Source organism: Amphiura filiformis, chromosome 15 (genome assembly GCF_039555335.1).
Source record: "Amphiura filiformis chromosome 15, Afil_fr2py, whole genome shotgun sequence".
NCBI classification, from domain to species: domain Eukaryota; kingdom Metazoa; phylum Echinodermata; class Ophiuroidea; order Amphilepidida; family Amphiuridae; genus Amphiura; species Amphiura filiformis.
In genome coordinates this window covers 25887070-25910817 of record NC_092642.1, presented here as the reverse complement: position 1 = coordinate 25910817, position 23748 = coordinate 25887070, and the positions used below count along the sequence as shown (strand labels likewise).

Genomic DNA, 23748 nt, shown 5'->3' with positions numbered 1-23748 from the left:
GCGATGCGGTGTGGTGCCGACGATCAACGATTGTGACACAAGTTTTACTTTCATATTAGGGCATACATGTACAACTACAAGAACTCCAAAAATCATTTGAATTTCAGTAGCCTTCGGCCGCAGGCCTACATGTCGGGCCTAGCTGTGCAGTCGTACATCACATATCATAGACAGTTTTAACAATATCAATAAATCATGTATATAGGCCTACTAGGCCTAGGCCATTAGTAGTCACAGACACTATAGTATAAAGAGTCCTGTCCTAGGCTATATTTTTCACCCATGTGTCAGTGATGTCAACCGCGCATTGAGCAGGCTATTTTAACTTACACATCAGCAATCTATGTGGTGTCCTTACTCGTGTGCAGGTGTACACCAGCAATTTCATGGTACGCTAGCTATTTGAACTTGAAGCTGCGCCCAAATGCAATGAAATGCGAGTCATGTCACTGACATCTACTCACTGCCACATCACAGGTTGCAAAATGGTAGAACTATGGACACCAATAATATTTTTGTTGAAAACAAGTCGGTCTAGACAAACACATAACATCCGGGATGACATCATATTCATAGGCCCTAATCCTTCCCCTTTTAAAGTAATTTATTATAAGCTGAAGCTTATACTCAGTTTTGTGAATTAAAGATTTTTTTTTACACCGTGCGGCCTCGGCATGATCAGTCTAACATGTCTAAACATTCATGACAGTCAGCATGCTCAGGGCCAGGCATCGGAAACCGGCGATAATATTGCAATATTGCATGCTTGTGCATAAGCTTTCTTGCAGATCAGGCATGCATAACTATGCAGGTCGTTTGACAATGATATCATCCATAATTAATACCTGACTATAAAGTTGACGGTAGATGAAAACTTGCATTCGGCCTACAATCTGACAATAGTATGCCCATGATGCCCGGGCCTACATGTACATGCATGACATGATCATGTCCGAGTCTGAAAACACAAGCCCTTACCCGGCCGGTTCTGCATGCCTTTTACTGATGATGAAGCTATTCGGAACAAATAAATGTCACGATTCCTCCAAGATAATGCATGAAATACATGATTAAATTGTTAAATTACGATGACCAACGACACAGTTTATGTAAACAACTTCACGTGTGTCAGTGTGTGATGACCTGATCCCGGCACAATAAACCTGTACCGCTGATATTTATGACAAAACAGGACACTACTGCGCACGCTCAAATGGCAGGAATCCTGCCAGAAAGTGCTACACTTTTTAACACACAAGTTTTGTCAGGCCCTATTCGCGGCCGAACAGGATTATGTGTAAAAACGAACAGGATTGTGGGTAAAGTAGGACGCCGCCGCGATAGGGCCTGACGGAGATAGGCTAGTGCACAGGGTCCCGAGATCGAGTCCCGCTCACTCCCGGCTATAATTTTTTTTTCTTCACATTTATTTTGAATCCAAAAATATTTATTTTTATGTGAAAATTTATACATTCACTGAGAAATATATTTTGTGCATTTTTTTTCTGTAACGGGGCCAATAGAGCTAAAAACACAACTCAGCACGGGGCGTCCAATGTCCAGACAGTGTTGCCGTCATATTGTCTGTTTTGTTTACGATATTGGCTGTTGCCACAGTGAATAATGTAGTCCACCATCGTCTGATTCCATCGAAAGTCTCTGGTCTGGACCCGACCTTTATCTTTAATACTTTCCACTTCCTGCTCGCCCAGTCTGTGGGAGTACGTGCTTTGTGGTTCAAGTGTGTGTCGAGATTCTTGTTTACGTCTATAACATCAATACGCCCACGACGGCATTGGCGAAGTGAGCAAAGTCAGTAGCAGTATGTATCATGGCGGATTTGGAAGAAAACCTGCAATATGGTCTGTCAAGCAGCAGTATTTCCGCCTCTAACAAGACCATATTGCTACTCAAACTTACGGACACCTCACTCAAGACCATAGAATTATACCAGAATATTAAGGTATGAATAATTTTTCAGTTTGAGTGAAATAACAGGGTTTATTCGAGGGGTACTAAAATATCGTCCACGTTCGTTGAATGTGTACAATCAATGGACAGTGCTTATCGAATTTCACCACGATGCGAAAAATGCACAGCATGCACTTTATTAAAATGATATATGAACAGGATACCGTGTTTGGAATATAATTAACACTTTATGAATGTGTAGGTATGGTGCTCTTAAAGTAGGATACTAAGCTTAGCTTACATAATACATGTATGTTTGTTATATAGGCCTATATTAAAAAAACATGTAAAAGGGCATTTCGTGATCCACATCATCATCCCCCCCCAAAAAAAGAAGTTGAGATTAATTGTATACCACTGCACTGGAAACCTCTGGCTATATAATGTTTAAGGTACAAAAAATTTCTTGCAGATTAATTTGTTTAGTGGTACAAATGTGGTACACCAGAACGAAATTACAACACTATAATCAAATTCAGTAAACATTTGACGAGCGCGTAAAAAGCCGCGTATTTTAAGTATAGGCCTACATCGCGTATTTGCTGCGTTGGACGCACTTGTCTCTGATTGGCTGCTGAGGCAATCTGCTGTTGCCGAGTGGAAATTTATGAATGAACTATGCGCTATACGCGTTGTTACCTCCGAATTTGCAACATCACGGTAGTCACGCTCGTCAAAAGGTTTGCTGCATTTGATTATACACATAAATCAATGTCTTAGAATCATACCTCGCAAGTTTATGCAAAATCTGAAATTTTGGGAATTAAGGGGTACTACACCCCTGTGGTAAATTTGTGACTATTTTTGCATTTTTCTCAAAAACTAATACTACACTGGTAACAAAAGTTATGTATATTATTGGGGCAAGGAATCCAATTACTACCCAGAAATTTCAGTGAATCAAGATAAGCGGTTCAGTAAATATGATAGGAAATGAGGTACATCCTAGCGGTACCTCATTTTCTATCACAAATGTCGAACCGCTTGTCTTGGCCACTGAAATTCCAGTGTGTAATCGGATTCCTTGCCCCTATAATATACATAAGGTCATGTGTCATATGGTGGGGCACATTTGCGTTACAAGCACTGATTTTGATCATTTGTCCTCATTTTCACTTAAATTGATACATGTCTAAAACTATACATCTCACACCAACAAAACTATACATTTTGGAAAGCTTATGTTCCAAGGAATCCAACAATGCAAAATTGATGTTGGTATACAGGGTGTGTAAGAAAATATATAGGGTGATATCATGAAAAAAATTAATTTTACTAGAAAATTGATAATTTATTGCATTTGCTACTGATATGGAATATCTCGAATGTAATCTAATTTTGTGGCAGGCAACACTATGAGCTTTAATAAAATGTATACTTTTGCTATGTTATGATTGACCGAAGTGGTGATACAGGGTGTAAAATTGTACGTAACTTTACGCACCAAATGTTGATTACATTTTTGAAAATATTTTCTAAGAGTGTATCCTACATTTATTTTAACTGCATATTTGGATTCCTGAGGTAAAATGCTTTCCAAAAATGTATACTTTTCCTATCTTAGGGTGTATAATTCTCAAGATACAACAATTTAAAGCCAAAATGCATATGGCTAACTCCATGAAGTTGGGGCACAAAGTGTGACATAAGGGTCAAAATTTCAAAATGACTTAATTCTAAATGTAATGTGTGTTTTAGTTACTTCAACTATCATACTTCAACAAAAAAGTGATCTTTTTACATTGGAAAGTACAGAATTTCCGTGGTAGTGCTTTGTTGCTCAGCAGTCGAGGCAAATATCACGATGCTACATGGACACCATTTTATACTAGCTCTCTCTATTTTAAACATACTGTCCATGACATGTCTTAATAAAATACTTTTTTATGATGTCCTACCATGGCAAATTAGCATAATATTACCAATTACACTATCTTAAATCAGAAACAAAAGTTATGAGGCATCAAAAATGAAGGATGACAGGTAAATCTATTCAAAATTATGTTTGATTTCTTTTTGTATCTAAAATTCACAAGGAATATATTTGCAGCTACCTAGGATGGTTCAGAAAGTATTAGATTCACAGCTGGTAGTTTATTTTGAAACTAGAAGTTAAAAAAACTTGCCTTTAATTGCAAAAATTCAACATAATTCTACCGATGCTACTTGGACACCGTGTCCTGTAGAATAGGTAGGATTGTGAGTTTTGCACAAGAAGTAATCATACTTTGTGATAAAGTTATTTATAAAGTTACATTTGGACCTACAGACATTAAAAGTTGTAGAAAAAAATAAAACAAGGATACCTAAAAACCTGGTGAATACATAAAACTGACAAAACTGTGTACCGATGCTACATGGACACCGTGTCTGATAGTGCATAAAAATTTGTATTGAACACATAAATATTTTACAATGTTTGCCTGCCCTCAAAAGTTAATATGTTTAGTTGTTTGTCATCTAGTTTCAAAATATAAGAAGAAATTACATAAATTTTAACTGTTTGCTTCCCAATGCTATACTTTGATCACGATGCTACATCCCGATGCTACATGGACACCGCACCATTTTTTCAAAATATTTACTCTTTGGTAAAATGGCAGCTCCTCAAATCAAGTTCCTTGAAAACCCCTACCCAGTCACATCTTAAAATAAGTCCATTCATGTCAGTATGTGTACTGACCTTGCTGTAAGCAAGTATAATGGTTTGAAATCTCCCGATGCTACACGTGGACACCGCAGTGACATTTTCTCATGAAATTTTAAACGACTGAGAGCTTAGGCACAAATGCTGGTCAAATTTCCTATAAACTTGTTTACATCAATAAAAACACAAAACAAATTGATTTGAATGATACCTGTATGTGCTGTGGGTGAGCTGTTATACCGATGCTACACTTATTTTTCTGGACACGCGTGTAGCATCGGGAAGCTCATTTTGACATCCCATAAATTTTAATTGACTAGTTTCTGTTTTGTTTAAATGTACTTTTTAGTTACTACCAACATTAATTCATGTAATATTATGTAAAACTGTGACTGTTTGATGTTACAATTGAAATTATTTGTATTCCGCATACTTGCTTTTTCTATGTCACATTTTTTTGCCCTAAAAAGTGCTGGACACCAACCACTTAATGGCCCGTAAAAATAAAAATATAATAGGTACAATTTTCAAGTAACTTTTACATGAAAGTTAAACTTCATATCTATTTAGAAAATATCAACTGAGGAGAAAAGGTTCATATAAGAAATATTAAACTGCATTTATACTATAAAATTCTCCCAATTTGTAATGTGCCCCAACTTCATGGAATAAGCCATATGTTGTGACTGAAAATCTTGGCATTTGTGTGTAGTGAATAGGGAAAAATTGTGGGTATTGTGACTTGCGGTTCTCAGTGAATACTTGTAAACATGAAATAGATCAAACTAATAGTTGAATATGAATAATGAATAAACAAGCTTTGATTTGAGATACGATTTGCATGTATAGCACAGAATTTGGCAATGATAAAATTTAAAATTCAAAAAGATATCATGTTTCCACAATATTTCTCATAGAGATTGCACATACTCCTCCACCGCTTATCCTCCAGGTTTATCCTCGTTAACATTTTAATATTTTTCACTAATTAAACAAATGATAATTTCAAATTGTGAAACATATTTGAAAAGTAGAATAATCAAGCTGTATAATGAGCCCAAACTTTATGCAATTGGACAAATAATAGCTCTGTACCAACAAGTTAAATCTGAAAGAGGAGAGAAAAATGTAACGCCTCCCACTATTTTGGGGTCCCACCATATGACACATGACCATAACTTTTGTTACCAGGGTGTTATTAGTTTGTGAGAAAAATACAAAAATAGTCACAAATTTATTGAGGGGTGTAGTAGCTTTTTTCGTGGATATCTACTGAAAAATTATTTTAAGAGGATGCTAGGATCACAAAATTCTCCTTTAAATGAATATCAATGATATCATGTCATTATCATGATTATTAAATCAAAATCGTCAGAAAAAAAAAATCAAGTTGTACATGTATGGCTGTTTGTCATGTATTGTTCCTGATCTAGTGGCCATGAGTATTGACTTTTTATGATATTGAATTTTAATTTACCGTACATGTACAGTGTATATATTTTTTATAAAAGGAGTTGGCCTATGCCTAGTTATGATTTTGCCTACTTAGTTGTCCATATCCGGGTCCATATCCAACTTAGTTTTGTCAGCACAGACATTAAGATGGTACTACACAACGCTATGCAGGGTCTTTTGTTCTATTGTTTCCGATTAGAGCGCTGACATATTAGAAAATGTTGCCAATCAATATTCAGGAGAGTGTACATTCAACGTCAGTTTTCGAAATTGGGTGACTTGTGTTTGGCAGGTGTGAAATACATCTGACTGGGTGTTTTAATTACGTACCGGGTAACGCATAAAGGTTTTGGCATCATTGAATGGCTGCCTAGTGCTGTTATATGCTTAATTTCTATAATAATAATAATTTTCTTTATTCATCACTTTCTTTTCCTTTCTCTGCACTTATTCTGTCTTATTCCTACACTTTTGCAGTGGCGCGCGAAAAATGTTACCACAGGCCTATTGAAACTAAACTGTTGAAATATGGGACAAAAGTGGAATAAATTCGCGCGAATTTGGCATTTTGTGGCTAACATGGCCAAATATGAGGTTGATTTTGACAGAAACCCACACACAGGCGTCAACATGGGGTGGGGGTGATTGTATGGACAATCCCCTGGCAAAATATTTGGGGATTTACCCCCCGATCTATACGCCATCGCTCTCTGTCTCCCTGTCTCCTCCTCCCCCGATTTCTTTCCTCTTCTTCTTGACTACCTCCCTTCCCTACAATCACGATCACACATCCGCTTCTCCACTTTTCACCCCTCGACTCCTCCTTCACTACCTCAATTGCCTCTACTGGCCTTTAAAATGGATATTCGTGATATTAAGAAACCCATTTGACTTCATTGAACAGGCCTACAACCATGATAACAACATAATATAGGCCTACTGCGAAGGAGTTAATTATAGATAGTGACACAGATAGACCAATTTGTAGACAGAAAGTTGACAAAACACACATACTTTTACACATACAGATGGACCTAATATACATAGCAGCTATGGCACGTTGTTACGGTAATCGATCAATAACTCTATTGAATTGATTTAAATGAGGTGCCTAAATAAAGATGGGTCGTAAATAATTGTACTTCGACGGTATAGTGTGATTTTGTGTGCTGGCGAACACTCAGTCACACCCTTGGGTTTAATCAGAACAATACATGTAGGTACCTCTCAGTCAAGTGGGGGCTTTCACATGACATTCTTTTGATCACTTATTGACAGTAGCCTGCCTGGTAAAGCGTTAATACGCTGTCAGGTTAGTTACCGATTTAATGGCGGAACTCTTTTGTCTTGAACAAAAGGTACCTCTCGATGAATAGCTTGGCGGATTTTCAAATCGGCACAAAGTTACAATGCGTTATGTAATCCATTGCGCCTCCACGAATATGATACCTCCGTGGTACTACACCCCTTGATAAATTTGTGACTATTTTTGCACACATGTACACAGAAAATCATGATGCTGTTGGCAGCTGTTCGCCATTGTTTCGTTTCGAATTGGAAATTCCTCCTTTGGTAGAGGAGTACCTCTTCCCTTTTTGAAGAGTAGGTTTAATTGACAACACACTCTCCCAACAACATTATAAGTTGACACTTGCATTAAATAATCATACAGAAGACACAAAGTATAGTAGGGCCCTTACATCCAAATTTCAGTGTTTAGACTGACTCAATCAGCTGTTCACGTTTTATATGTGAGTGGACACTACGAATGAGCCGTAAACTCAGCAAATTGTATTCTGAGATACAGTGCAAAATATGCGCGAAAGTCATATTCATAGGTGTCTCAATTAGGCGCGACATGTTTATTATTTGATAGCGTTTAAACCAATCAATAATCCTATTGCTGAAGAGGATAATAATCTTCTACATAGCTCTAGTCTTTGTATGCTTTGGCTAAATCCTGTTCAAGTGGTGGGTTACAATTGCATTGTATTTTGTGTAGGTATGTATAAACAATAAACAATGAGAGGACATTCGTGAACCTCATTGACTTGGGAATGATTTGAAATGACCGCCAATTATGACTTTATTACCAGCAATATGAAAAAGGAGACACATGTAAAACCGAAAAGGGGGTACCATTTTGTTGAAGGAGCAGAGTTCAACAAACCATAACCCCGCTTCTGGATATCGTTTGAAGTCAAATGATATACTATTTTAAAGCTTATGATGTATATTTTCTAAACACGAAATCAAACAAAATTGATCGGGGGCCAGTTTACTGCTGATTCGTCGTGTCCAGTCACATATACGGGTACTATAAGAATGAATATCGTAGTGGATACCGGCTGCACCGGCATCCACTACTCAAAATATTGGACCTGTCTGTCGTCTATCACACGGTAGAGGATAGTCAAAATAAAAATTCCTATCGTTTATTCTCTAAGAAGCTTTTACACAACTGCCAAATTCATCATGTTTGTGGACTAACAGCACATGATGTATTCTGGGATGCTGTGAAAATCTTCCTTAAAATCATTGATCAAATTTCCATTTCAAATTTTAGCAGCATACGGGTGTCAAATGATCCGTTGATGTAAAATTAACCAAACTTTATATTAGCTTGTATATTTTTCAGTCTGTTGCAATACTTTGTGTTTGTGTTAAAGGTCCGTAACCCGATCAACAGCATCATCCCCCCCCGATTTTTCTCATTATTGATGAGTTTTTGATGTCATAAAATGAATTGTATTAAAATTATGAGAGTACCTCCCCCCATTATAGAATTAGTCAAGAAATAAAACATAGAAAAATCATAAATATGTGAAAATGTGCATGATATAGCTAAAAATAAAGAATTAATTTAAAAGCGAAATAAATACAGCATGGGCTATCTTGTCAAGAATGATAATGAGCGCAGTGATATGTAATGTTTTTTTTATTAATCAGTATGAATGACGGGTATAAAAGTGTACAGGGGCGAACCAGTTTTCAGTGCCACAGCGAACACTTGCTGTTTCCACCGGGACATGCACTCGGCCATTGTTTTGTGATGCCTGACCAGAATGCAATTCACTCGTACCAGTGTATTGTCTTGCTAATTATGACTAATTATGACTAATTATGCTAATTAATTGTTCCTGTTTTCTCACATAAATGCATAAAGGGGATGATATTTGACATTGTATCCTAAACCGCACAAAATTTCTGTTTTAAAAGCCATGGAAAAGGAGGGAGTGGAGGAAAATGGGATGTTGATGTTGATGTACACTCTCATGAATATTTATTGGCAATAGTTTCCAATATGTCAGCATTCAAATTGGACACAATAGTTGAAAAGGAGCTAGTTATTAGAATTATTCACTAGTTAACTCTATTAGTATTACCGTATAAAAAATGTATTTTTGATTTTTTTGGAACGGTCTAAATTCTTGTTTGGAACAATCTACACCCGCCCCCTTTTTTTCCCTTTTTGTTCCCCAAGTATCAATAGGTCAGCCTCAGTGCGGTTATGATAAATGGCATTTAACTATAACCCTGCTCACCATGCCACCCCCCTGTTCGTTGAATGAAGGGGCACATACCCAATCTAAAGTCATGTGCAAGAATGATGCTATATTGGGTGTATGATCACATACCGAGAGCTAAGTCTCAGCACAACTAAGGCCCATCTCTATTAGCTCCCCTGGGTAATATTATTCCACATATATGCTGGCGAAATTATGTAATAATCAGATTAACTAAAATTTTTGAATATACCGCGCTGCACTGGTATGTTCACTCGGTATTGAACCATATCATTCTGATCACTCGTACCTGTAAGATTAGTACCGGTCAGGTCAATGGTGAAATTAAGTGGAAGACGGGAGCCGTTTGGCCCCCAGAAACTCTGAATTGGCCCCTGGTTCCATCTCAGTTGTAGTTGACCAGGGGACACTTTTCTCACAAAACTGGCCCCCTGGATAGTAAACTAAAAATATCAAATTCAAAGCAACTAGTGCTTATTTAACTCATCCAGCACATCTTTAATTTTATTGGCCCCTTGGTAATTGGAAATGGCCCCTGGTTCCTCCCAATCTTGGTAAACCAGGGGCTACTTTTTTGCCAAAGTGGCCCCTGCTTCAAGCTCTCTTATTTTCACCCTTGGTACCGGTATCTTTGAAAAGACCGGTACCGTATTGTATTCAATCTATGATTGCAGACATACACAGGTGATGAGTGCAACCTGCTTGTATTGTAGTGCAGCGCGATGTACATGTATATTCAAAATTGTTTTCACCTATGGTAGTTAATCCAATTTATTACATCACTTCGCCAGCGTATTGCCATTGGAGATGAGTCTTTGTTGCACTGAGCCCTTCAATACAGATGCACTCTATGAAAATTATTCAAATCACTCATTCACTTATAAATTTATTTATTTACTTGTTTATTTATTCAGTCTCTTAATTATTTCATTCAATGCATTAAATTCATTCATTCATTCATTCATTCATTCATTCCTCAAACATGTCTCTTAAAATTGGTTAGCTGTTTCATTTGTTTGCTGGACAGAAGCAAGATCATTTTCCACTCTGCAGCTTCAAGCAATAACCGATCAACTTCAAACTTTGTATGGTGATATGGTATGGTGGCCTTATGTGCTGTATAGTTTTGTGTCATATCAACTTCAAACTTGGTATGGTGATAAGGTATCCATGATCACCTCTTGTGTTGTTTACTTTGTGTCATGTTATTTACACATAGGATATAATTACTTCATTTGCATATTATTCATATTTACAAACCTTGGTTGTGGAGGCCACCATATAAATTACAAACTGTGTAATTCTAAAATATTAGCATGTACATGTAGTGTATAGAAGTGTTAGTGTAGGCCTATATCATGGTCTAGATATTCTGTACCAAGTAGAGCAGAAAATCTGATGCATTCAAATTCAATGCATTTTGAAATCATTAATAGAGTATGACATGAATACAAATGATCAATTTTCATATTAAAAATACAAAACATCTTGAATTGTTATTTTTTTTAGGTCAACCATGAATGTGATCCTAGCATCTAGGTCCAGGGACACTCCAAAACCAAAAAAAAAACTTGTGAAAAAATTTCACCTAAAAAAACGGGTGGGACTATACTCGGACCAATACGGTATTAGCATGTAGTGTATAGAAGTGTTAGTGTATATCATGGTCTAGATATTCTGTACCAAGTAGAGCAGAAAATCTGATCTGACCAATTTCTTGATAAACTTTACAAACCTGATAACCTCATCTTGCACTTTATGCCAAAATTAACTCATATCCCGTTCAACAAAGTTCCATACCTCCATTGAACAAGCATAGCTCATATAAGTTGACCTCAAGTTGTGGGTTGTGAATATTTCTACCCAGCACACTCAAAGGTCAATCTATGCATGTAGAAGCCAGTTGGGGTTAAAGAACTGTGTACTGACAGATGAGAATGTTTGCTCTTGACAGCTACGCATGCCTGAGAGATGAACCCCACATGCATAGCACATTAACACAGTAACTGAACAGGCTTGATTGAGGTCAGCCTATGGCCAAATAGGTAGTCAATGGCAGCATAGTATACAATCCACACATGTGGTAGAAATATTTGATCCTAGAAGATCATTCCATATTACGCAATTAATGTGGTGTACAATCATCGTGCGAGGGATAGTGTAACACAGCTCTTTCATTATAGTATGCTGTGCATAGGGTGGAGCTTAGAGAAGATATTTTCTGAAATTCCCATAAATGGATGTAAGCACACCTCAAAATTGTTAAGCAAACTTGAAATGTCAAGTCAGGATGTGAGGTTGTAAACCAGGGGTGGCATTTATAAGACCCTCTACTTCAGGGGTGTATCTTTATACCTGGGGGCTGGGAGGGGGAGGGTTGAGTGGCTAAAATGTGCTCCAAATAAGCTGATATGACTTTTTTTGACATTATTGGTATGGTACTTGTAACACAATTTTGGGAATGAGATACAGTATATGATATCTTGATACTTCACATTTCAGTGTAGATATGCGTATATTATGGTACATGCAATGAAAGATCTATATGATCAGGTGCATATAACTTAATAAGCCTAAATTATCACTACAGTTTGATCAGTTCGTAATCGGCAGGCCTTATAACATCGCGGATTCATATTTAAAGTTTGTATTTCGAGAATTGTCTTGTGACATCTCGCCAGAAGCATCAAAAATTATTCATGTAAGTCTATACGTTGTCTGTTTTCTTTAACACGCACAATATAGACCAAACAGGTCAACTATAACACTTTTAACATGGGTCTACTTTTTGGCGTAGTGGTAAAAGTCTAACAATTCCCGCCGATTACGAGCTGATCAAACTACATCTATAGGTGGAAAAATGCTTAACTATTTAAAAGGGCCATTTATGTTTTTGTAGTTACATAACATCTAACATTTTGTGAATGCCAAACTGGCCCAATTATTAGCAACTTTTCTAGAATGTCTGAAATGGCCATTATTTTATTTTCATAACAGCAAGTATCAGCGGTCTACTAATGATGCATTTGGCGATTCTATCATCTTTTAGAGGAGGTCACACTAAAAAAGTTTCTGCATCAAAATCCCCCTAATGATTCATGCCATAGATTTTAGTATATTTTTAGAAGATGTGAAGTCTTCTCTGGTTAGTATATTTGTTATGATTCTGTTGACCTTCAATGGTGCAAGCATTATACTTATGGTGCAAGTGTTGTGTTTCAGTGATCAAGCTAATTTCCATAGTCCAATTGAGCAGATAATAGGGATTATCCTTTCATGACCCTATCTGAGCAGATAATAATAGTGATTATCCTTAATAGCCCTATCTCAACAGACCTGAAGGGGGACTAGTTAAGAAGGTATTCCACCAGATGCACCATTTGTGTTTACCTAATGCATTGGTAAAATCGAAAAACTTTTTTGAGGTATTTGTGGCTCCTGCTTGGACTCATAATCATAGAGAGTGCATATTATGGCTTAAATAATAGTGTAAAACCTAGTGCATTGTCACAGTTATCAAAAAAATAGGTCCGCAGATTGGAAAATGGGTGAAAATGGTGTTCAGAGTGCAGGATAAAAATAGTGGAGCTGTTCCCAACCTCGTACCGCAAAAGCAAGGTGAAGATTAGACTATGCCATAGTCGATTTTTGATAAATAAAAATATGAAATCATGATGAACGCATTCAGTTGAACTCGAAATTATACTGATATTTATTACATCAAACTACTAGTATAAAATGGTTATGGAAAAGTTTATATAATTATATATTAGTGCATATGATTAGTGTCAGTAAGAGTAAAGTAGGCACCGGAGTTTTGCGCGGTTCGCGCAAAAGCGCACATTTTCGCGCATTTGGGTGTCCAAAGCGCATTTTGGGTTCCATCGAGAATGTTCACGATTTTGACCCATCGATAAGCTTAAAGTTAAAACTTACGATTTTATGCCCCAAATCGGCAGCATTTACAAGAAAATTCATAATATTGGTTCTAACTTCACTTATGTACATCAAAATACAAATAACGATCATTAAACCAAGCATAATGTGGGGAAATTTACCCTTGCTTTCGACATTTCGATCGACGATTTGTGATGGTCGCCATCTTTATTTTTTATTTTTCCAGAAACTGGAAATGAACCGGAAATGAACCGGAAGTCGGTCGTAATTGATTGACATGCCATCGTTTTACTGATGTTTTTCGTGTTTTGCATTGATAACAGGGGATCACGCATTTTAGCGCATTTTGACCTATTTTTTGGCGCATTTTGGCGCATTTTGAAAAGTGGGCAGCATTTTGCTGTTTTAAATCGCGCAAAACTCCGGTGCCTAGAGTAAAGTATACATAGGATTATATTATTGAATGCAACATATCATAATGGCATAATTTATGATAATTATAATGGCACTTCAATACTGAACAATTCTGATTTTAGAAATCTACCAGTTTATTATTAATTAATATTATTATAATCGTGAAAGCCCGAGTTAAAAATTGACTATGTATTTTGCATTTTAAACGGGACTTTGAACGGGCAAAGTCCCTAACATACACACTGTCAATCATACTTGTTTATCAATCCAATTAAACCGCAAACACGAAGCCTGGAAGTACAAGCCGCGCTCATGCACCTACTGAGAGTTTAATGTTCCTGCCAACACAAAGGGCCGCATAGTTGTGTACCATGTAGTTATTAATGGTAATGGCAGGTGCCCGGAGGATTTAACCCATAACGAGATCTGGGCAACCAATCACAAGCCAGATCCATTAAAGATGCATTACATCATGGCCAATTTTAGTAGGCCAGAAACCCGACAATCTCATCCATTGACAACCATGTTAAGCATGTAAAACTGCAATCTAAAGTAAGTAGTTCACTTGGGAAGCTAATACTTTGAACAGAGGGAGTACAGTGACTGAGAAGATCAGATGTGAAAATCTATCAATTGTGCACAAATTAATTTTAAGCTTAAATGCAATAGCCAGAGTATGCACAATTGGCTATGGAGAAGTCTAGGTGAAGATTTACCCATACATTGAAACATGTGTTTAACTTTCATCTTGTCTTCTTGCCTTGTCTTGTATCTAGAGTACTGTCCCACACCCCAAAAGTCGGAGCTAATTGGACAGGATTGGTGGGTGCGCAATGTGATTGATGGAATTACTTGAGGTAGTGCTTTGTAGTTGCTTCTTTGAAAGACTTGGTACTGGTTATGTTGGTGATCTCTTCTGGTAATGAGTTCCAATCTCTGGTAGTGAGAGGAATGAAGGAGTTCTTGTAGCAGTCTTTGCTAGTTTAGATTGGGATGTAGCAGATCTTATTTGAATGTCGAGAGAGCCGTTTGACCGGGAGCAGCAGGTTTTGTATCAGGATTGCTTGGAGACCCTCCCGTGCCTTATGGAAGTTTGTGAGCCTGATGATTTTCCTACGAGTAGCGAGGGGTTCGATACCCAGTTCAGACATTATGTCTGACACGCTACTGTAGCGACCGTAGTCGTTCATAATAAATCTGACAGATCTTCTCTGACCAGCTTCCAATTTATCTATGAGTAATTGTGTATAAGGATCCCATATGGCAGCACTATACTCTAAAGTAATATGGGTCTCATCGATTTGCAATCAACTGGTTCAAATTAAATATTGTCCAAAAGGCCTCCAAAGTAACAAAAAAACTAGTATTTTTATGTGTGTTCCATGGGCGATTGAAGTACAGGGTACTTACTTATAGCATTTGTGATGTTATTATTGTGTTCATTGACCAGTGCGAGTTGTAAATGGATAATCTCTTTCAATAGACCATGCATCTCAAATAAAACAAGTTATTTTTAAAATCATAAAATCTTATGAATGCTTATAAATTATAATCTCTTTTGTAGTCCCTGGACCCTGGATCTCAAATAAAACAATAGACATTCGTCAAACGACTGTCTAACAAGTTGTTTTTTTATACAATTGATATACCATATAAATTATATAATTTCTTTTATAGTCCCTGGATCTCAAAACAATAGACAGTCATCAAGGACTGTGTCTAGCAAGTTGTTTTTTATACAATTTTCATAGCATATAAATTACATAATCTCTCCCTGGATCTCAAATAAAACAATAGACAGGCACCAACGACTGTCGAACAAGGTTTTTTTTATACAATTTATATACCATAAATGGATTATCTCTTTCATAGTCCCTGGATCAAATTGGAAAACAAATTGTTTTTAATATCTCAATAATACCATAAATTCTGGAAACGTGGTGATTTCAGGAAAAAAATTCTGTTTAAACGTCTACATTTAAGATTTTCTAGATGTGTTTGTTTACATCATCGACTGTCGTTTCTGCAGATTGAAAGCTAATCCAAATAGATCGTACATTAGTGACGCTGAAATCAAGAAGTCGAACTGCAAGCTAATGTAAGACAGAGGAGAGTGTTCGGAATTGAAAAGTGTTATCAGTTCCCAGAATTGTTGTCTGCTAGCTTTATAACTCATCCAGGTTGCCAGCAATTTTCAGACCGAATCACAGGTCAAATCATTGAAAAGTTGCCAATTTGTCTCTAAACCTGTTGATTTTAATGTGACATGAAATCAATGTTCTGAAAGTTGCAGGTTCCAATGTTGAGAAAGCACCCAATTTTGTAAAACCATTGATTTATATATGGGATAGTAAATTGTTTTATGTCGCCCAATTGGGCTACCAAATTGAGGATTTGGCAACCTTCCTAGCTAGCTAGCTGTCTATGCAGCTTTTTCATTGTGCTCACGCAATACACGAATGAAAGCCATTAACCGATCCCTTTTGTCTGTGGACTCTGCATCGTTGTAAAGTGCCATTGAAAATAACACGTAAAGAAGTGTGTGGAATAAGATAATATATGGTCTTTTGTGGAATAAAAAAATTATGGGGAAAATTAATGTGTGAACTCAAGAAATAAACCACAAAATTTATCAAGTTAATTGAATTGGATGACAGTAAAATTAATATCATTAAAAATATATAATTAAAGTAAAAACATTCTATTTTTGTTTTTCTTTTCTTTTTCTTTTTGTTTTTTAAATTTTAGTTTTTCCATGTGGATTTATCATCATAACTTAATCAAAAGTGCAAGCTTATTTTGGCATGTAGATGAGTTATTTGAAGTGAAAAATGAAAAACTGTTTTCCTGACACGCTTGACTGCACCTCCATGCATAATGGATTATAATGTGGTGGTATTTTAAAATACACATACATACACATGTAGTTACTTTGAAATTGTAATTTATTTTACTACTTAACTAAATTGCTATGCATGAATTTTAATTTGAAAATTGAAATGTAGTATATCCCAGCACATTTGGATGCTTATTTTTACAAATATATATTATGTATGGTATGTAATTATGACTATTATAAATGGTGATGTTCTTTATACATTTACATAAAATTATATCTTCTAACCTGGTATATAGAGTATCAGTCTTTACTTTGATTATGTCACATGACATGTACCAAACCTAGTCAAAGTCTGCAATTCCTACATGTACCTGCTTGTCTAATAAAGCCTGTCATTTCTTTGTCCTCCAGCAACCATAGCAATCAGTGATAAGTAAGGCCCTTCACACTAGATTCCGAGTTGCCCATTGCGCATTTGAAATTCATAGCCGTGTTTGAAGTTATTATAAGAATGCAATAATTTTTCATAAAATTAAAATTAGAAATTGTGTTTTTATGGTAAACAAACCCCTAAATTTGTGCACCTTTTTTTTACTGGAATCTGAATTCTCTTCCATGTATTACATCCGCTGAAGCGTGTGCAAATTTCCTTTCTTTATTGGGTAAAATGGCATAAACGGCTGCATTTTAATTCCACATTTTGACTGATACCATAATGAAACTTTGGAAAATAATGAATAATAAATAAAAGTCTCATTTATTTTCTAAAAATATGTGATGGAAAAACTCAGAGTCAAGTGTGAAGGGCTAGAGCTCAATAATTTACGTATTTTGTAATAATAATTATGTGACTAAAATGTATGTTTCATTATGTTTTTATTTTGTATATTTGGTTTTTACAGAGCTCAACCAAGCAAAGACCATCCATCCAGTTCAAAGGAAGCAAAGGAGTAAGTAACTCAAGAAATTCCTATCTGCAATAGCTGCCCTGTAGATATTTGACAATTTCTGCATTGTATATTGTGCACATCTACAAATATGACACCTGGCAGCTATTGCAGATAGGGTATTCTTGCACTAAATCTCCGGTTTGAAGAGTACAGATGCAAAATGGGATATATCCAAAGACAGCCTTGTGTATTATTTGTATCGTTGTCAGAGATCCCTTCGTAGTAGCTAATCATGGAGGGCACTTATATTTATCCATGGTTCATTTGGCTTTCTCAAGACGGTAGCATCTGGGCATCAAAGAGGGTGCATCTGTAGCGTGCTATTGCTCTGCGGCTAATGCGGCGTGAAATAAATGACCACCGGTGATCTTGTGTGTATCACACATGGATGCTATTGTCTCAAGGAAGCCAAATATTATTGAAAGTACCATTCTTCTTCTTCTTCTTCCTTATTAGTGCCTCCCTCATATGTATGGGTATTATCGCACTGCGTACGGATAAGCTGTATTTATTTTTTACTCTGGAACCTAGAGTGGATGAGTGGATTTTTGAAGTACAGTCAACAGTACCGGGATGATCCCCTGCTCTTTTCGAATAGCCTGTGACGTTCTTTAACATGCACACTGCATTAATGTCAGAAATACATGTACACGGGACCGACGGCTTAAAGTGCCCTCCGAAGCACTAAGCAAGTAGAGTGAAATGCCTTGCTCAAGGACACAGAGCCAGCCGAGCCCAGGCGGACCTGGGATTCGAACCCTCGACCCTTGGATTCACAGTCCAACGCCTTAACCGCTTGACCGCTTCTTGTTTCACTCTAATTTTTTTTCCTTTTCCCACATAATTTCTGAAAGCAAAATTCAACTCAAAAGACATTTTTGACAAAATAACAGAAAGAAAGTTTGGTCATGTTGTCATTTTCCACAATGAATCCTGGTGTGCTTCCATTCATTTGTACCTAGTCTACATCCAATGCTCAAATTCAGGGTCAGATTATTTGTACTATTGTGTGCAGGTTGTTGACCCAGTTACCCAACAAAATAATGTTAACGCACCTGTCCTGTGAGAACAAACAATTCACAAGGATCTCAACGACATGCATGACAAACTTAAGAACACAGTTCTGAAACCACAATGCCATTGTAGTCTTAGAATGACCATTGAATGCATTTGGGTACTAAAACTCATACTTCACAACACAAGGTCAACGTTCCAGCTATACTGTTGGATACAGGTTATTGGACTCTGCAATTGGTGGTGAGATTATGGGATTATATTGACAATGACACACATGAGTGTGGACAAAATTTCTCTAGTTCATATACCTTGAGGCTAAGTTTATGAAAAGGCTTGAAACAATATGAAGTGCATGCAGTGGGCAATTGCAGTTGAAATCCATACACCCCCTATGGAAGACATGGCCTTAATATTCCACACAGGGAGTGTGAATTTCAAATAGGGTTACCTCAGTGGGGGGGTGCTCTTTTGAAATCTACACCCTGTGTGGGAGATTAAGGTCATGTCTTCTACAGGGGGTGTATGGATTTCAACTGGAATAGCCCAGTACAGGCTGGCTGTGAACACAGATCCTGGAAAGGTCTTTGCTGTGAGTGAACTGACCTGTTTTACATGTAATGTATTGGAATTGTGCTAAGGCAATTGTTCAATACTGTTCAGTTTGTGAAAGATCTTAATTAGGCCCTAATTAAGTCTTTTAAAAACTGAATTACCATGAATAACGGCTGCAATGGGTGATTTGTAAATAGCTTTTAATTTTTTTTTTTTTTTTTTTTTTGTCAGTAGATTGAAATTTAAAAGGCACTATCAATGATTCACTTTTAAAATCAGAAAATTCAAGAAATCATTTTACAAATTCCATTTTTGTACTGAAAATGGGTGTGCGTAACATACCCTGCAACTGCAAGTGATAAGGCCTAAAAAAAGTTCGATTGGCATTTAACCCGACCTACCCTAAAATTAGGTCCGACCCTAGACTTTTTTTTTTTGCAAAAAATAAATAAATAAAAAATTGGATTGAAAAAAAATTACAAATTTTAATTTTTCCCTGTAAACACTTTTGCTGGGATCACTGATGCCTTTAATACTACACACAAAGCAGCCTTTAGACAAGACAGCCTTTAAATGTATTACATTTACAAGGCAGCCATTGGATGTATCACGTTTTGCACCTGAACCTTTTACATGATGTATTAAGTCTGTCTGGAATAAAACTCCTTCAAGAAGGCAAGGTTGTAAGACAAGGTTGTCTGTGAGATAATGATCATAAATGCTGTGTCCTTACAGGTATATTCAGAGATATAGATCCATAAATCCCAAACTACACTATTCCCAACAAATGTAATTTTCTTTGCACTTTTTAGATATTTTCTGTGTAAAGTTGTTCGGCTTATAAAGGCAAAAAACACTGTGTATTCATAGACCTTCTTTATAGGGTCTATGGTGTATTGATATAGAATGATGTGCACGCAGTGGTTATGCTAGTTGCACGTTGCGTAATCCGTGACTGACGCACGCTTAAATGTGAATTTACGTGAGCATGAGTTTGAACTTTATTGACGCACACAGTAACAAAAGCCGAATAATTTTGGCCTATTATAAGCCGAATAAATTTTTACAACTAACCCTTGCAATGAATAAGCTAGACAGTGCTTTTTCATATCAAGAGCGGCACATTTTAATTCTTATGCCTAAGGAATTCTTTGCCAATCAATTGGGAGCACGATCTCAAAGACAGACATACATTGTAACCTTTCAATTATTTAAGGGTATTTCCAATTTGTCAACCACTTTTAGCAACTTCAACTTCAACAGAAAGTTTCTAAAACAGTACTTTTCACAGCATCCATGTCTTTTCCTTTTCTTATGTTCTAAATATAGCTAAAATTACATGTAAAATCAAAATGCATTTTGAGATGAATTTGTACCTCTGATGGTATTAATTTATTTCTGATCATTAAAAAATGTGATTTTAGTTCATAAAGTTGCAAGCCTAGTTGTGCAATTTTGATATCCTTCTGCAGTCTGTTTTTATAATCATTGTAAATTTGGGCTATTCCAGTTGAAATCCCCCTATGGAAGACATGACCTTAATATTCCAGACACCGAATGTGTGAATTTCAAATAGGATTACCTAAATGGGTGATTCCATTTGAAATCTACATCCCCGGTGGGAGATTAAGGTCATATGTTCCATATGGGGTATAAGGATTTCAACTGGAATAGCCCGTAATAATGACATGTTTTTCAACTTTTGCCTGATAATCATTCGCTACATTACACCACATTGATACTTTGAACTTTTGAACTTTTAAATCTTTGGTTGATATCCATTGTAATACATGTATTTACACAATATTAGACTAAATAAATATTTACAGTATTTTAAAAGTGCACTGTAAGCATGGCTTGAAAAAATGAGGAATTTAGAAAGCTCCTTCCCAGGAATTGTTGGTGTTTTGAAGGAAATTCTGGTATTTAGAGGGAAATTGTCTTTTTGTGTACATACATTGTATATAAAACATGCTATATTGGGAAATTTAGCTTGCTTCCCGGAAAATTAACATTTTTTCAAGCCCTGACTCATGACTGTAAGTTTTAATAAATGCCTTGTACTGAATAGCTTTCATGGCAAATGTTTTGATCCAAGTGAATGTACGCTTGTATACAATGTAGAGGCAAGTGTGTGCCTAACCAGGCTAATATGATTATTTTCCTCTAGACCAGGGGTTCTCAACAGGCGGCCCACGGGCCAGATACAGGCTACAGCCCACCGACCAATTGTGGGTTGGCCTTGAACCAGGGGCTATTTTAACGTGCCTCACTGTCACGTACTACGTGACGAGATAAAATATTTGTGCAGTGACAATTAACCATCCGTGTAGATATGCTTTAATAGTAGACAATGGTAGAGCCTTTCTTACGGTCACATTCAGGGTAAAATGTCAATTTTTTTATTTTTGAAACGCACTCTACTTCATCAACACTTTTATCTCATTGCACGAACGTGACGGTGAGGCACGTTAAAATAGCCCCTGCCTTGAACAGATCTGAAATGTTCATTTTTAAACATGTATGTATAATGCAAATCAATGTTTATTTGGCCCTCGAGCACAAGCCTTTTAAATGATTTGGCTTGCGAGCAAATACAATTGAGAAATTTGGCCAAAAAAATCCAGTTTTGCATTTCCGGAATTGGATGATGATATTTCGTCATAAAAAGAGCCACATAACTCTTTTAGGAACCTTGCAGCCTATTCCCCGGACAACCCCCCTAAATGTTCAATACCACATACAAGCCCTCGGCCACCTGTCCAAGGACCAGATGGATTTTCAGGAACTAGATATGTTGCCCATTTACATCCCTGTTATAAAATCTACATGTATGTACGTAATTATTACCACATTTCCCGTATTTTTTCTAATTATCCTTCATTTTCCCTAATCAAATATTATCAACACATAGTCAGTGCTAATGTTTTATAATTAAATTATATTCTCATATTTCCTGTTTCTATTTGCAATTTGCAGACAATAACATTCCCAGTACAGAGTAACAACGGAGGACATGAAAGCAAGGAATTCAAGTTTACAACACAATCACTTAGCACACCAAGCGGTAGTAGTTTTGAATGTATACAACAATATAGACACAAGTGAGTAATAATTGGTGATTTAGAATGTAAATTTAGAACTCTGTTATCTTTTTGTATAGTTTGATCAGCTCTTAATAGTCGGGAAATGTTAGGCTTTTACCACTACACTGAAAAATAGACCCACGTTAACAGTGCTATTACATGTAGTTGATCTGGCTGGCCTATATTTTGTGTTTTAATGAAAGTAGACAAAGTACAGGACTTCAGTTAATAATTTGTGATGCTTCTGGCGAGATGTCACAAGACAATTCTCAAAATAAAATATTTGATATTAATCCGCGATGTTATAAAGCCCGTCGATTATGAGCTGATCAAAGTATATATCGCTTATAAAGGGGGATATAGTTGATCCCTCAGATTTTGCCTTCAAGCCAGCAAACTTTAGGCTATTCCAGTTGAAATCTCTTCACCCTTTATGGAAGACATGATGATCTTAATTGCCCATACAGGTATAGATTTCAAATCGTTATTATGCTGGAAATACCTCCTATGTGCTTGTGGCCCCTGAACATGTTTAAAACAAAACTGCCAACAGGTTACATAGGAAGTTTTGCTTTAAACATGTTCAGGGCCAATGATTTATAGGAGGTTTGTCCTGCTCAACTGACTAAATGGGATTCGTCCATTGGGTAATCCCATTTGAAATTCACACTTCCTGTGTGAAAGATTAAGGTCATGTCTTCCATAATGGATATCAACTGTAAAAGCCTTTTTTTACACATAAGTTATCAGAGAAGTGCAACACCTTTTTGATGCTTCAGAGCGTACATTTCATAAGCACAAATGTGGGGTTCTAATTGGCTGATCAAATTATGTCATTAAAATCAACTCTCTCCACATGGGCGTCAACTGTAAACGACAAGTTTCATATTTTGAATCAGCATGACAAATGCATCAAAATGAGTATAAACAAGCCTAGTATTGGTTCAGTGGTTCTTAAGATAGCTTTTGATATTTTGAGAAAATATCTGAAAACTTTATGCTGAAGGCTGTATGGCTAGCACCCTGAACATTAAGGTTTGAAACATCAACACCCTATTCGCTAATATTAACAAAGCTGCGTACCATTGTGTGACCCCATTCTTTTGCGTAACAACAGAGCGCACACATCGGCCAGTGCTGAATTAATTTGCCTGTATAAACTTTTATGTACTTTCAAAACCACCTGTAGTTTCCCCCTGCTTTCTAAGTTGGGGCTTTCAATGTGCAGTTATAATATTCTAAATGCAGGTTCATGAATATTTTCCTAGTATTTCTATAGTGTACTGAATTGTCAGTATTTCCCACCAGGTATTGCTCAACATGGTCTTAAAGCCATAATGTGTGATCTTTTCAAATTAATTTGGTTGTTTTTTTCATACCTGTTTTTTTTTTG

The 23748-nt window shown here is 36.5% G+C and overlaps 1 protein-coding gene across 1 annotated transcript in view; it reads left to right on the top strand.

The window, feature by feature from the left end:
• The first annotated feature begins 1811 nt into the window (after positions 1-1811).
• The window catches only part of LOC140171430 (RNA polymerase II elongation factor ELL2-like), a 40367-nt gene continuing 18430 nt past the window's right edge, over positions 1812-23748 (top strand). The window contains 3 exon segments of the mRNA XM_072194689.1: positions 1812-1963; positions 17653-17700; positions 22249-22373. Coding sequence (XP_072050790.1) covers positions 1832-1963; positions 17653-17700; positions 22249-22373 — 305 coding nt within the window. The 5' untranslated portion in view covers positions 1812-1831.